This window comes from Macrobrachium rosenbergii, chromosome 12 (assembly GCF_040412425.1).
Source record: "Macrobrachium rosenbergii isolate ZJJX-2024 chromosome 12, ASM4041242v1, whole genome shotgun sequence".
NCBI lineage: Eukaryota > Metazoa > Arthropoda > Malacostraca > Decapoda > Palaemonidae > Macrobrachium > Macrobrachium rosenbergii.
In genome coordinates this window covers 27,035,808-27,051,535 of record NC_089752.1, presented here as the reverse complement: position 1 = coordinate 27,051,535, position 15,728 = coordinate 27,035,808, and the positions used below count along the sequence as shown (strand labels likewise).

Below are 15,728 nucleotides of genomic sequence, written 5' to 3'. Positions count from 1 at the left end.
CATGTTGTCCAGCTCAAGATAATATTCCAGCATCAGTTTTTGCTTAAGTAGGAATTTCCATAACTCAAAGAAGAGATATAAACTTGTTATTGTCTATTTTTGATGTTGAAGCACCTTAAGGTTTTTCATCAGGAGAAATTTAAAGGAAAAGTATAATGAATACCTGTAATTTGAAAATTAACAATTACAGTATACCTTAGTGAAATGCTTTTGATTTGAATAAAGTAGGTGGTTGCAGAAAAGAGTAGGAACAGGCATTACAGAATGGTCGCAAGTCATTGAGTTCAGAAAGCTACTGTATAAGTAATAAATTGGAAGAGTTGGTTATATAGTTTGTTGGGGTAGTTGAATAAGTGACTTGAGGGATAGATAAAAGAATAAAATTAGCAGGAATATGCTCTGAGAGACACTTGCTTCATTTCTCATTTCTGCAGATAACCAGAAAGATGGTATAGTGGAAGTATCTGTGAAACAGTCTTGTACTAAGACAGTTACTGAAAACATTGTCATTTGGATTCTTTGAGTTTTGCTTTTTTAAAATTACACCTATTAGAAATGAATTGAATACAGAGAAGAAACCAAACCTAGCTGATTATTTCTTTCCAAAAACACTAATTTAGGCAAAGGATATTCCTATAATCTTTGTTATGTTGCAAATGGCAAAACCCACCATGATAAAAAAATGCAGGTTTTAATGTTAACACTATTATTTGAATACTGTGCGTTGCGAAGCTTGAAAATAACACTCAGTGGGAGGGCTATGAAGACCAGGCAAGAGAAGGGTATTTGGAGGTTCTTTGAAATGTTTGCCCCCCTCCTTTTTTTATATGTACAAATACAGTATTTTCAATAATCCAACCAATAGCAGTTACTTCAACTTCTTAACCTTAATAGTTCTAAGCAGGTTACCTGTAAGGAATTATAGTAAATACTTTAGTATAAGTAAAAACTTTATAAAAATATTGATAGCTGTAAGCAGATTGTCTGTAAGGAATTATGGTAGTGTTTAGGCTTAGTAACAGAAAAAATCATTAGAATTCCAGAAAAAAATCTTGGTCATGAAATATTGTTTATTCAGTGGACTGCATTTTTGTTGTTGGTTAGAAATAAGTAAAATTGTTTGATTTTTTTCAGGAGCAATAACTTAGGGGTATCAAGAGCAGCAGTTGCCATTCTCTTTGCATTCTGCTCTAACACCCGTGATAGACTACAGTAATTTGTTAGTGTAGAAATTTTTGGTGGCCTTATTCAGCTATTCCTATCAAAAGAAATTTTAAAACATCATGGAATACCCTTAATGCTGTGACCAAGGTACGATTCTTATGTGGCCTAATATTAAAAGATTATTAATCTTTGAAAAATAATTATCCCAAAATATTTTGTTCTTAAGATATGGATCAATTCTTTCCAGAGTTTAGATTGTCAACAGTCATTTATGTTCACTTGTTCAAGGTTACTCAAGTGTAAAGTTTTGCATTCATCAGACCTTAAATTTTTTTGCAGTTAATGCCTGGATTTTGCTTGCCAAAAGGTAATAATAATTGAAAATTCTCCAAACTTCAGAATTGTGAAAAGGGTTTGTGAATAACTACTTATAAAATAGAGCAATATAAAGTATCTTTCAAGAAATAATGTATGTCCTTACTCTTTGCTGATTATTAACAGACAATTTTAATTCATTACAGGAATTCAGCCAATTCTGCCTATATTCCGAGAAGCTGTTTTGAATGGTGAACCAGAACTCAAGGAAGCAGCATCTAATGGTTTGACTGAAGTTATTAGACTCACAAGCTCAGATGCTCTAAAACCATCTGTTGTTCATGTGACTGGGCCTCTTATTCGAATTCTTGGAGACAGATTTGCTTGGAATGTTAAAGTAGCTGTCCTTGATACACTAGCATTACTACTGGCAAAGGTGAGCAGCTGTGTATGGTTTTTGAAAATGTTAAAAAGGTTGTCAGAAAAAATTTTAAGGGTATGATAATTGCACTTACTAGGTGAAGAGGTTTTACTGTAGATTAAAAACAAAAACATACAAGTAATTACAGATTTATGTTGACCTGGGCCTAGGGCCAGTTTAGAATTTAAATTTAACGTTTGTACAACCTTTACTACTACATGCACCTCATGAAACTTGCAAGTTTAATTCAGTTAAGTATAGTCGGATACAGAAAAGTAGAAGTGGAGTCAGTAATGGACAAAATAAATGCACAGGAGGATCATGTATGTAATGCAGATCTTGTACATCCATTTTGTTCACTTTTTATTTCCACAGGACATTTGGCAAGCCACAGTATATAACTGCTTAAAGTACTTGTAAAATAAAAATTATTACCCAAATGTAAATGTGATATAATTATATATATAAAATATATAAAATTAATGATCACACAATTGATATTGCATCATAACTACAATTATCATTGACACCACTAGTGCTAGTCTGTGGATACTTGATGTACCTTCATAATATATATAGTAAGGATTATGATAGTCAAAGTATTCAAGTAAATAAATTATATCTGCAGCGGTACAAAAGATACATGAGTACAGATAAATTTTAGACATTAGAAAACTTCATCAAATAGTATAACTTATTATTGAAATTATATTTGTGGGTGGTATGAGACAAAATTCAGTGTACCATTTTCGCTTATGACTCTTATAAACAATTATGTCTGTTGGCAGTGGCAGTTACTTTAGCGGTAAGCATAAAAATATGTGTACATTTATTTGTTCAAAGACGCATATCTCTGACAATTTTTTCAAGGTAGACCACTAAATTTTGTTTCATTTTGCAGCTGATTACTTATTCTGTGCAATGGCATAAAAGATCCCCCCAAATAACTATTATGTAGGTAAAATAATTAGTAAAAATTACAAGATATGAGAAAATTTTGCATCCCCCTCCCCCCAAAAAAGAAAAAAACTACAGGTAGTGCTCGAGTTACGATAATTCGATTTACGATAATTCACTTTTACGATGGGGTTGGCAATTAATGTCAATACGACAATATTTTGAAAATATGTATTTTTAAATTTCGCGGGTGACTGGCGCAGGCAACAACGTACAATCAGGCAGTGTATGATACGTTGGCCCGAGAGGCTGGAATAGGTACATTAATTCAATGAGCTGACCTCGCTCTCGTTGTTTCGGAAGTTAAAATAGGTCAGTGCTCGTTTGTAATTTTTGTGCGTTTGTAAATACAGGTAGTGCACGAATGTGATCATTCGTCTTACGATAATTTGAGTTTACGATGGAGTTAAATTAATACCGGTACGACAATATTTAGAAAATATTTTTAAATTTCGAGCTGGCACAGGCAACAGCGTACACTACAGTTGCCATACAATCAGGCAGCAAGAGAGACCAACTTACAATAGACCAACTTCTTTTTTTCCATCTCTTTATTCCATCTGCTGGTTAAGAAAGTAAGAGAATGATAAAAGTATTGTTAGTAACCTTATACTCTTGCGAAAATGTGTACAGCCATAAACAACCGAATGAGAAACTGTTGTTTTGCTAATAACCGAATCGGATAACAACTGTTTTGCTTGTATTTCAAACATTGTACGGTTAAACAATTACCGTAGTTATGTTAAAAATGACGTTAAGTACTAATATATTTTTACACTATACCCTTATCCGCTTTGGAGAAAAGATCGGCAAGGAAATATACTGCTACAGTAAATTTAAGCTGCAAGTTGTAGTTGAAGCTGAGAAAAGAATGTTCAAGCTGCTAATGACTAAAAATTATCGTGCATTGGCAACATGGGTGAAACTCGACCGCAAATAAAATTGGAAAGTATTTTAATCAAAACTACTGGGCATGAAAGAACACATATTACTGCTGTTTTCACGCCGATAAAAGATCAATACGAAAAGCTCGTAGTATGATGATGAAATCAAGAGAAAACAGCGATTGGAATCGTGATTTTTTTTTTTTTACACAAAACAAACATGCCGGCAACGTCATCTATTAACGAAAAAAATAGCTAAATTAATTTCACAACGAGACATATTTAAGTTATATTTCGACTTAAAAACACTTCATATAACAAAAAATATATATGTCCCTTATAAAGAAAGTATCTAAAGATTCATTTACGCTAACTAGAAAAAACACTTCGTATAACAAAAAATATATATGTCCCTTATAAAGAAAAGTATCTAGAGATTCATTTACGCTAACTAGAAGCAAGAAATGCCCTCTGAACCAAGTTAAATGCGGCGAAATAAAGACCGCGTGATCGATTCCCAAACCAAAACATTTGATCGCTATGATCGGAATTTATAATGCAAAAGCAATGTAAGAATATTTACAATTGGATACAGTGTAGCAAAGCATAACTTTTTAAAAGATCCATAGAAAAGATGCACATTCATTATTTTGATGTTTGTATACAGTAATACGGTGTTATGTGAAAATAGAATACAGTGTAATGTAGGCTAGGCTACCGTATATGATATACGAAAGTGCAGGCTAGGCCTTGTTTGTTATTCAATTTCTCTTTATACTGACTTATCATGTCTATCTGCATTGAACCTGCAGAATTAGCTGATACTAATAATTACTATACCATATATGTATAAAGTATATTGTGTAGTGTAGGCTAGGCTACCATATATGTATAGATGGTACTGATTACCCTGGTGTAGGCTAGGTCATAATCGAGTTACGATTTTTTCAACAAACGATGGGTTTTTTGGAACCTAACCCCATGGTAAGTAGAGGAATACCTGTAATTGCAATGGCATCTTCGTTTTTTGTCCATAGCACACCCAGGTAAATTACCTAGCTAATACAATGAAAAATGGTGTAATTATAACAAGGGAAATATGAAAAAATGAATGACAAATTAGCACTGTGTTTTCCGTAAGAAAAGTGCCAGTCACCTACGTGATACGCACAAAAAATATTTATACATTTTTTGTTCAAAGACACATAACTGCTCAATTTTATTTCAGTTTGCAGCTGAATGATTGCTCTTTACAATGGCATAAAATAACCCCAAAATAACTTATGTAAGTGAAATAATGAGTAGAAGTTATGAGATAAAGGAAAATTTTCCACTTTCCCCCAAGAAATGTTTGACATAAAGTCATTGTTGTAAATCCCTAATATACCCAGATAAATTATGTATATTTTGCAGTGCAAAAATTGTAATTACACCAAGGAATATATGAAAAAATGAATGACCAAGTAACTTAAAGTTTTCCATAAAATAAGTGGCATCTGGTCAAGTCTCTCTCTCTCTCTCTCTCTCTCTCTCTCTCTCTCTCTCTCTCTCTCTCTCTCTCTCTCTCTCTCTCTCTCTCTCTCTCTCAATAAAAGATAAATGATGGAATTATAGAATACATTTTACATATGTATAAAAAATTTCTCTCATATGCAAGCTTGCTGGCACATGCAGAAAAAAGATAAGTAATGTACTGTAATTATAGAATAAAAATCTAAAACTGTGTAAAACAAATATATATGCCTGTTTTATATGTATAAAAAATGTTTCTCTCTCTCTCTCTCTCTCTCTCTCTCTCTCTCTCTCTCTCTCTCTCTCTCTCTCTCTCTCTCTCTCTCTCTCTCTCTCTACTTGAAAAAAAGTTAATGATGTAATTATAGAATAAAAACCTAAAACTATACAAAATAAACATTTAATAAAAAAAAAAAAATATATATATATATATATATATATATATATATATATATATATATATATATATATATATATATATATATATATATATATATATATATATATGTATATATATATATATATATATATATATATGTATATATGTATACAGTAAACCTCCCATATTCTCGCGTGTTTTCATGATTGGCGGACTCACTGATTCACGGATTTCTCTATGGAACATATATACGCATTATTCGCGGAAAATTAGGAACACTCGCCAAAAAGTTAAGTTATGTTAAGTGGAGTATCAGAGTAAGGAGCAGGGAGTCTCATCTTTCATATTGAAGTTGAAAACTTCGTTATTAGTTTTACTATTAATGTGTAAAAAGGATTCTGTTTTATAAGTTTCATTATTATTATTTAGATCATTTAATTTATAAAATTTAATTATTAATACAGAATTTTATTGTTTAACAAAGATAATTTTATTAACAGTAATTTTATGTTTGTAGTATATTATCTCCAAATCTGAGTTTGTATAATCATTACATAAGGCCACTATGCCTGCAATAAGATGATCATGTAATAGTGCATTATAGAGAGAGATATGAAATAAAAAGTAGATTGCATAAAATCACCCAAACCTTCAGGATTATTATTACAGGATTGGAATGATTCTAATATTTTAGTGATTTTTTATAATCCAGTTGTTATTTTTCTATATCATCTATTATATTATAGAGCTTATCCAGTTTGATGAAATTTTCATATGGCATATTTGAAAGGCAAATTATATGCAGGTACCACTTTCTGTGACTTCATGTGAAGATGTATTTATAGTGGTAGAAGTCTAGTATAGGTAGTATTTAGGAAATATGGAATTTTGCAAAATATAAGGAAGCAATTAGAAACAGAACTAAATAGGAATAAAATTAGAATTAGAAACCTAAATAAAGTAGAATCCTGAAGATCCAGGTAATTCTGTGGTATCTTTTGGTTTTAGTGCTTTGTGTACTATGTTGCCACATGATCTTAATGAATGCATTGTTTCCACATGATCTAAGTGGATGCACTGTTTCCACATGATCTTAATGCATGGTTGCCTGAATGAATAAATGTATTGACTCCGATATAGAAATATACTTGAAAATAATACAGTTATTGATAATAAAATTTACACCATTAAGATACTAAAATACTTAAACATTAATTATGTTAAATTTAATAACAGACAAACAATATCCTCATGAGTGGTAATTACTATAACCCTAACATTGCTAATTTATATTAACCCTTTAATGCCGAAGCCCTATTTTCAAAAACGTCTCCCGTATGCCGGCAGCCTCCGAGAGGTAGCGCCGAAGCGGAAAAAAAGTTTTTTTAAAAAAATCACAGCGCGCTTAGTTTTCAAGATTAAGAGTTCATTTTTGGCTCCTTTTTTTTCTCATTGCCTGAAGTTTAGTATGCAATCATCAGAAATGAAAAAAAATATCATTATCATATATAAATATTGGAATACTGTATATGACAGAGAAAAAAAAAACATATATAATTGTATACAAATCGCGCTGTAAGGAAAATGGTTAAAGCTAATGAGTTAATTTTTTTAGTTGTATTGTACACTAAATTGCGATGATTTTGGTATATAACAGATTGTAAAATGATTAAAGCTACACAGAGAAAATATTATCACAAAATGATGCATGAATTCATAACGCGCGGACGTAAAAAAAATGTTTTTTTTAAAAATTCACCAAAAATCAAAATATTGTGCTAGAGACTTTCCAATTGTGCCAGAATGAAGGAAATTGATTGAATATTACTAGATTGTAAGTTTTTTAGCTTACAATTGCATTTTTGAACCATTTCGATCGAGTTAAAGTTGACCAAGGTTGATTTTTTCTATTTATCGTTATTTCGATGTAAATATTTAAAAACTGTGAAGAGCTAAAGGAATTATTTATTTTTTGTTGTATTCTACATGAAATTGCGCACATTTTGATGTATAACACTTTATGTAACGAATAATATGAATGGGCAAAAAAATTATGGCAAACTGACGCAAGAAATGACACGATTTTCAGCGGAGTCTGCGCGCGCGGAGTGGAGGAAATTATTTTTTTCAAAAATTCACCAAAAATCTAAATATTGTGCTAGAGACTTTCCGTTTGTTGCAAAATGAAGGTAAGTGATTGATTGTTACTCGAATGTAATAATTATGGCTTACGAATGTGTTTTTCGATCATTTAGGTCGAGTCAAAGTTGACCGAATGTTAAAATTTTGTCAGTCATCGTGATTTCGGCGAAAATATTAAAAAACTGTGAAGAGCTAAAGGAATGATATATTTTTTGTTGTATTCTACATGAAATTGCGCACATTTTGATGTATAACACTTTATGTAACGAATAATATGAAACAGCGAAAAAATTACGGCAAGCAGACGCAAGAAATGCCAGGATTTTCAGCGGATTCCGCCCGCGTGCGGAGCGAAGGAAAATTTTTTTTAAAATTCACCAAAAATCTAAATATTGTGCTAGAGACTTTCCGTTTGTTGCAGAATGAAGGTAAATGATTGTTACTCGAATGTAATAATTATGGCTTACGGATGCGTTTTTCGATCATTTCGGTCGAGTCAAAGTTGACCGAAGGTTGATTTTTTTCTATTTAACGTTATTTCGATGTAAATATTTAAAAACTGAAAAGCTAAAGGAATGATATATTTTTTGTTGTAGTCTACATGAAATTGTGCACATTTTGATGTATAACACTTTATGTAACGAATAATATGAAAGGGCGAAAAAATTATGGCAAGCTGACGCAAGAAATGACAGGATTTTCAGCTGATTCCGCGCGTGCGGAGCGGAGGAAATTAATTTTTTCAAAAATTCACCAAAAATCTAAATATTGTGCTAGAGACTTTCCGTTTGTTGCAAAATGAAGGTAAATGATTGATTGTTACTCGAATGTTATAATTATGGCTTTACGAATCGTTTTTATCATTTCGGTCGAGTCAAAGTTGACCTAACGTTAAAATTTTGTCAGTTATCGTTATTTCATAAAATATTAAAAACATGTGAAGAGCTAAAGGAATTATTTATTTTTGTTGTATTCTACATGAAATTGCGCACATTTTGATGTATAACACTTTATGTAACGAATAATATGAAACAGCGAAAAAATTACGGCAAGCAGACGCAAGAAATGCTAGGATTTTCAGCGGATTCTGCGCGCGCGGAGCGAAGGAAAATTTTTTTTCAAAAATTCATCAAAAATCTAAATATTGTGCTAAAGACTTTCCGTTTGTTGCAGAATGAAGGTAAATGATTGATTGTTACTTGAATGTAATAATTATGGCTTACGGATGCGTTTTTGATCATTTCGGTCGAGTCAAAGTTGACCAAGGTTGATTTTTTTCATTTATCGTTATTTCGATGTAAATATTTAAAAACTGTGAAGAGCTAAAGGAATGATATATTTTTTGTTGTATTCTACACGAAATTGCGCACATTTTGATGTATAACACTTTATGTAACGAATAATATGAAAGGGCGAAAAAAATTACGGCAAGCTGACGCAAGAAATGACAGGATTTTCAGCTGATTCAGCTTGAGCGGAGGAAATTATTTTTTTAAAAATTCACCAAAAATCTAAATATTGTGCTAGAGACTTTCCGTTTGTTGCAAAATGAAGGTAAATGATTGATTGTTACTCAATGTAATAATTATGGCTACGGATGCGTTTTTGATCATTTTGGTCGAGTCAAAGTTGACTGAAGGTTGATTTTTTCTATTTATCGTTATTTCGATGTAAATATTTAAAAACTGTGAAGAGCTAAAGGAATGATTTATTTTTTGTTGTATTCTACATGAAATTGCGCACATTTTGATGTATAACACTTTATGTAACGAATAATATGAAACAGCGAAAAATTACGGCAAGCTGACGCAAGAAATGACAGGATTTTCAGCGGAGTCTCTTGCAATGAGCGGAGGAAATTTTTTTTTTTCAAAAACTCACCAAAAATCTAAATATTGTGCTAGAGACTTTCCATTTGTTGCAAAATGAAGGTAAAGGATTTAATATCACCAGAATATGAGATTTTCTGCTTACCCAAAAGAGACCAAGTAAAAAAAATTATATATATATATATATATATATATATATATATATATATATATATATATATATATATATATATATATATATATGTACAGACATTCATACATAGACACATAAATTATATTGTTTTTACTTTGTTACTAAAACATAACTAAAAGGAATGGTTGTGAAAAACTTTGTTTTTGCATAAAACGAAATTACAGTATACAAAACAGCAATGAATACAGATATATAAAAACTTGTAATAAATATAAAACTAAAAATAAATTCAATGCAGAATACTCACTCGTAAATATAAAAATAAATATAAAACTAAAAATAAATTCAATGCAGAATACTCACTCGTAAATATAAAACTAAAAATAAATTCAATGCAGAATACTCACTCGTAAATATAAAACTAAAAAAAAAATAAATGCAGAATACTCACTCGTAATCCTGACTCTTCGTGCTGTTTCTTGTTTTCTCCTCCTCCATTGAAGAGTCTTGCATTTTTTTTCCTCCCGACATGACGGGCACAAGCGGAGGAGGAGACGCGCCCCCTGCTGGTGGGCGCCCTTCGGCGGCTCGCTGCCCTCCCGTGTCGCTCGGGCAGGCGCAGTCCGATAAATAACCGCATTGTGGTACCTGCGGTTACACTCATCCAACCTGCAAAGTGCTACCTTGCAGGTGCGACACACGTACTGGCTGTCTCTCCTCTTGCCATACATATGGCACACCCTGCACCGTTTCTGTCTGCCCCCTTCGATGAGCTCCAGTGTGTGATCTCCTGGCTGCAGCCGACACACAGGGTCGGCTAACCGACGGGACACTGGAATTTGAGGGGCGGCGGCATCTTCAGGGGCGGCGTCATCATCAAGGTCGGCGGCAGCAGGGGCGGCGCCGGCAGGATGAGGAATTATGATGTCGGGGTATCTCACGACATCTGACCTTTCCTCTCGGGCAGAGCTGGAGCTCGGGGCAGGGGCGCCGTTGGAAGGCCACTCCTCCGGATCGAAGTTGATGAGGGCATTCCCAGCCACCTCAAGAAACTGGATGTGGGTCAACCTCCGAGCGTCCGAATTATACCCACAGTAAATGATGTAGGCATTCTGGAGGGCCAACTGAAGGAGGTATTTGAGGAGCTTCTGTGTCCACCTCCTGGTTCTCCTGGCGAAGGGATAATACTGGATGAGTTGATCAAAGAGATCAACTCCTCCCATGTGCCTGTTGTAGTGTCCGATGACAGTAGGGCGCTGGACACGAAACTCCTCAAACGTAACTCGACCCTGCCGGCATGTCTTCTTCCACTGGGTGATCTCCTCTTGGATGGGCTCATGACTCCTCGTAATCATGGGCACGAGTCGGACCCCCTTCCAACAGATGACGAAGACATCTCCCTTCTGCCGCCACTCTGTCTCTCCTCTTGCAAGATGTTGCGGGTGGCTAGCAAACCTCTTGAGGACATTCGGGGCCCCACGCACCAACCGAAGGGTACACTGACGTGTACACCTGCTTCATACAGTTCCTGGGCCAGGGATACCGAGTTATAATAATTATCCATAAACAGGTGGTATCCCTGGTTACGGAAACGATTCACAAGACCGAAGACAGTGTCACGCAGCGTGGAGAAGACCCCAGAATACACCAAGAAGTCCACGACGTATCCAGTGTTGGCTTCCGTAATAAAAATAACTGTACACCATACTTCTTTGGCTTCTTCGGGTTGTACACTTTGATACTTAGACGTCCTTTGTATGGCATCATACCCTCATCCAAAGAAAGGTTCTTGAAGGAACCACGAGTCTGACACCGTTCACGAATGAACTCCAACACTGGGCGGACTAAGATGAGGCGGTCAGGGTTATTCGGGGTATAGCCCTTCGGTTGAAGGCGTTGAAATACCTGTCCAACGCCAGAAACTATCACGGGACATAATGCCGCCACATTAGGCGTGCCAAAAAAAAAAATTCGCCTCAATATTGCCTGACGTCAGCAGCAGGCATCATCCCAAAGAATATGTGGAGCCCCAAAAGTGCGCCATGTCCGTGAGGTTGCAGCCCCGCCAGCGGTGCGACAACGTCGTCCGCAATTCCTCACGGCAGTACCGGCGTAATCTACCGTCTCCGCAACCAGGAATTCAAGCAATTCCCCGCGCCAGGAAAAGCTGAATGAACCCCAGTACCGTGAGAGGCACAGGGACGGTCAGTCCAGGTACTGCCGTGAATGGGTGCATGTTAGGTGGGGTGGGGTCCTCCGACCACCCCTCATCACTTTCAGACGAACGGCCTTCACCTGAGCTGCCGCGACGTTGCGACCTTCTACGGGTTTGCGCCACAAGACGCACGGGCACGTCTTCGCACTCTCACACTCCCAGCTGGGCCGTCTCCTTCACTTTCCCCATCACTTTCTGTTTCGTCCCCACCAGCCACAATCGAGTCATCCTCTTCCTCCTCCAACTCACTTTCTCCCTCGTAGGCACTAAACCCACTAAACTCTAATTCACTTTCCTGCTGAGGATCCCGTACGGACATTGGTGGCAAATGTTCGTCATCGCTGACGTCAGGCGTTATGTCGTCATCGCTAGATGACCAACTACCACCGAAATCAGGACTTTTGACCTGCTCTTGATCGAGCTCCAACAAGTACTCATCAATGTCCTTTTGATGGAGGCCTCCCAAATGTTTTCGGATGCCCCTCAGGACACCCCGATGCTTCCTAGGGGTCGTAAAAGGAACGGGATGTGGTCCTTGGTCGCCATAGGTCACACGTGGCTGAACAACACGCTGCTGAGAAGCTGGGTCACTCTGGTTGCTGGGTCCTTCTCCAGCATCCAAGTCCAAAACTCACCTCACACGCTCACTTCCGACAGGCAATGTGCGCCTTTCACATTCCTGACGCCTTTGCGACATCTCTGCAAACGTTCTGTTGCAGCACGAATTCGCAAACACTTGCAAAGGTTCAGCAAAACACGTCTGCGTCAAAATATCGCTCCCGCAAGGCGCTACTCTGATGCTCTCTGATGCGAGATGGGGAAATTCGCGATGCGGCGTCTGGGTGACGCTCAGAAACAAAACAACAGCTGGATCCGTGAACTCCCAGCATCCGCCGAGGCGCGGGATTTGAAATCTTCCGTAAACTAGGCCTATAATTATTTTTCCGCGAATATTTAAAAAAAGCATTTTCAGTCGACGTTTGCAACGTCCACTCAGCATTCGACAGACAATTTTGGACAACGTTTAAAACGTCCAACAGGCGTTTAAGGGTTAACACTTGTGTGAAAATAAGTTTTTTTAGTGGCAATGCAAGCCACTAGATAGGATGAGAAATTGACTAGTTTGTTAGCCAGTAGACTCAATTTACGATCATAGTTCAACTGCATTGTATTACGAGTTCAGCCTATGATAGGTACGTTGTTTCTGGTCTGGTCACCAATTTAGGGGCAGAAAATTTGAACAGGTGCAAGTTGATGATCAGGTTATCATCACAATAAAAGGTGATGTTAAGTAATCAATGAAAAATGTAAATCCAGTATTCCTGTGAAATTCAGTAAAAATTAGTGTACTTAGTTATAAAGGAAAAAGAATATATTCATTTAAAAGAAAAACTACAACTGCCAATGTTAACTCTGTGTAGGCGTTAAGATTTTGGTTGGGTTTATGTCTGTCTTGTCGTTATAATAATTCTGAAAATAGGCTGGATTACTTAAAAAATTGATCTTAGGTGACTTGGAACAATAAATTACATTTTGGGAGATACAGAAGTATAACTTTCAGAGAGTATGACATTTTAAGGAGAGGATTTCTCAGCTTTGGTTGAGTTTTGTGGCCTAGGATTGTTGTTCTATTAATTATGCAGATATATATTAGGGTACAGTTTCAGACAAACATTTTGTCCTATTTCCCATGTATGTTTGGAGAGGTAACGTATTTTTTTAAATTACTTAATTGTGATAATCAGTTACTTTGTTTATTCTGGGTTATTGATTTTGTGTAACTTTTTCCAAAATTACAAATCTTGGGAGTCATCTGTTTATTAGACCTATATACAAAATTTATCTGTTTATTAGACCTATATACAAAATTTATTAGCTCTGATTTTTAGTAAAAGTTTATTAGATCATCACCCTTTTGATTAGTTATTAACAATAAACTTTTGTTTAAAAACAAATTTTCACCACATGAATAATAGATTAAAACATTTTACCCAAAATGCATTGTCATAATTTTGCCTCTTGCTATGAATGTATGTCATTTTTTCATGAGATATTATCAGTAATGACATTTATTTTCAGACTGGGGTAATGCTTAAACCATTCCTGCCACAGCTTCAGACAACCTTTGTCAAGGCTGTACATGATCCTCATAGAGGTGTTCGGCTACGAGCAGGTGCAGCATTAGCTCACCTAATTACTATTCACACAAAACCTGATCCACTTTTCACAGAACTTCATAATGCTGTGAAAACTGCTGATGATACTGCTGTTAGGTAAGAACACAAAAACATATTTCTGCAAAAGATAGAAAAGTCCCCTATGTGCATCTGCAGCTGTATTTCATTTACATTTTTCTCCATTATGGATGATGATGATGTTAGCAGTTTGTAAGCATGAATGTGATTTTTTTTCTTTTTGGTTTTAACTTGTTACATTTTATTTGTGTATACAGTAATAGTGTACTCTACTGTATACACAAATAAAATAGACTGATATTGCTTATTTTATGGATTTTTTTTGGCATATTAAACTTTTAAGTTGTCTTTACATTTCTGTCTTAACAAGTCATCCATGGGTTTACTCAGCTGGAAACCTAAAAGGAAAAAATCCATCTAATTATTGATGAATTATCTACCAGTAATCCACTAGTCCAGACCTCCCAAGTTTGAGGGCCAACTGTATAGTCATATGGCATTATGTAACTGTAAATACTTTGCCATTAGCTTCATCTTGATATGCACCACTCAGTTACTTACAGATTTTGTTGTTGTCAAAGTTAATTAATTGCTAAAAATTACTGCAGATCCTCATTACAATGGATGGTGGTGTTGTCACTTATTTAGAGTACAAAAGTCTTTTCTGTTGTAAGGGATTCCAAGTGTACAACAGTCTTTTTCTGTTTTAAGGGATACAATGATTCAAGCACTGAGATGTGTTGTGCAGCCAGCTGGAGACAAGATGAGTGATAGTGTAAGGAAAGGCATGATTGTAACATTAGGGTCTCTCCTTTCCCATGATGATGATTCAACAAGACTTTGTGCAGCAGGAGCAATGGGAGTGCTTTTACCTTGGTTAACTAGTGATGAACTGCGATCAGTTCTCACACAGCATGTATTGGGTAAGTCTGTAGTTTTCTATGTCAGTTCCTTTGTAATTTTTTCAGACAATTTAAATGGCCTTGCTATAGTAGGCTACTTTTCTTGAGTCTTGAAGATAATAAGGGCACAAATGTTGTTAATTAGTGTTTCATCAGTTAACAAGCTAGTTCTATTCTGAGATGCACTTGATGATTCAAGCACGATATATTTAGTATTACAAAAGTAGTTCCTTATAGTTCCTCAACTTATCAGGTGCTTCAGGTGTTGGCCTTCTGGTAAGCAACAAGTGTGATATGTAACTAAGATCCTACATTTTCTAGATATCCCTTAAGTAACAATAATTCCACACAGTTTTGAGCCTAAAGTAGGTCGTACTTTTCATGTAAGATGCAACTTAAAGATTTATTCAAAGATGCACCACACCTGACAAGGTATCCAAGGAAAAAAATCTTGATGAAGTAGGTGTTGAAGTCTGATAAATTGAGGTTTAATTCTTGTGTGCGGTAGGTGCCATAATTCTACTCCTTTATAGGTGGAAACTATTTATAAAATAGTTCAGACATATTGTCGTATTTTTTAAGAGTTTGTAAAATTGTCAGCATGGTAACATTTGTTGGCCTACTTTTCAGTCAAGTTGTGCTCATTAACCCTTTAACGCCGAAGCCCTATTTACAAAAAC

At 35.5% G+C, this 15,728-nt stretch overlaps 1 protein-coding gene across 1 annotated transcript in view; it reads left to right on the top strand.

Annotated features, from left to right (window-relative positions):
• The window catches only part of LOC136843979 (stalled ribosome sensor GCN1), a 194,685-nt gene that overhangs the window by 161,328 nt on the left and 17,629 nt on the right, over window positions 1-15,728 (top strand). The window contains exons 37-41 of the mRNA XM_067112996.1: window positions 1,135-1,212; window positions 1,497-1,531; window positions 1,686-1,915; window positions 14,031-14,224; window positions 14,858-15,069. Of these exons, the coding sequence (XP_066969097.1) occupies window positions 1,135-1,212; window positions 1,497-1,531; window positions 1,686-1,915; window positions 14,031-14,224; window positions 14,858-15,069 (749 nt within the window). The remainder of the gene's footprint in view (window positions 1-1,134; window positions 1,213-1,496; window positions 1,532-1,685; window positions 1,916-14,030; window positions 14,225-14,857; window positions 15,070-15,728) is intronic.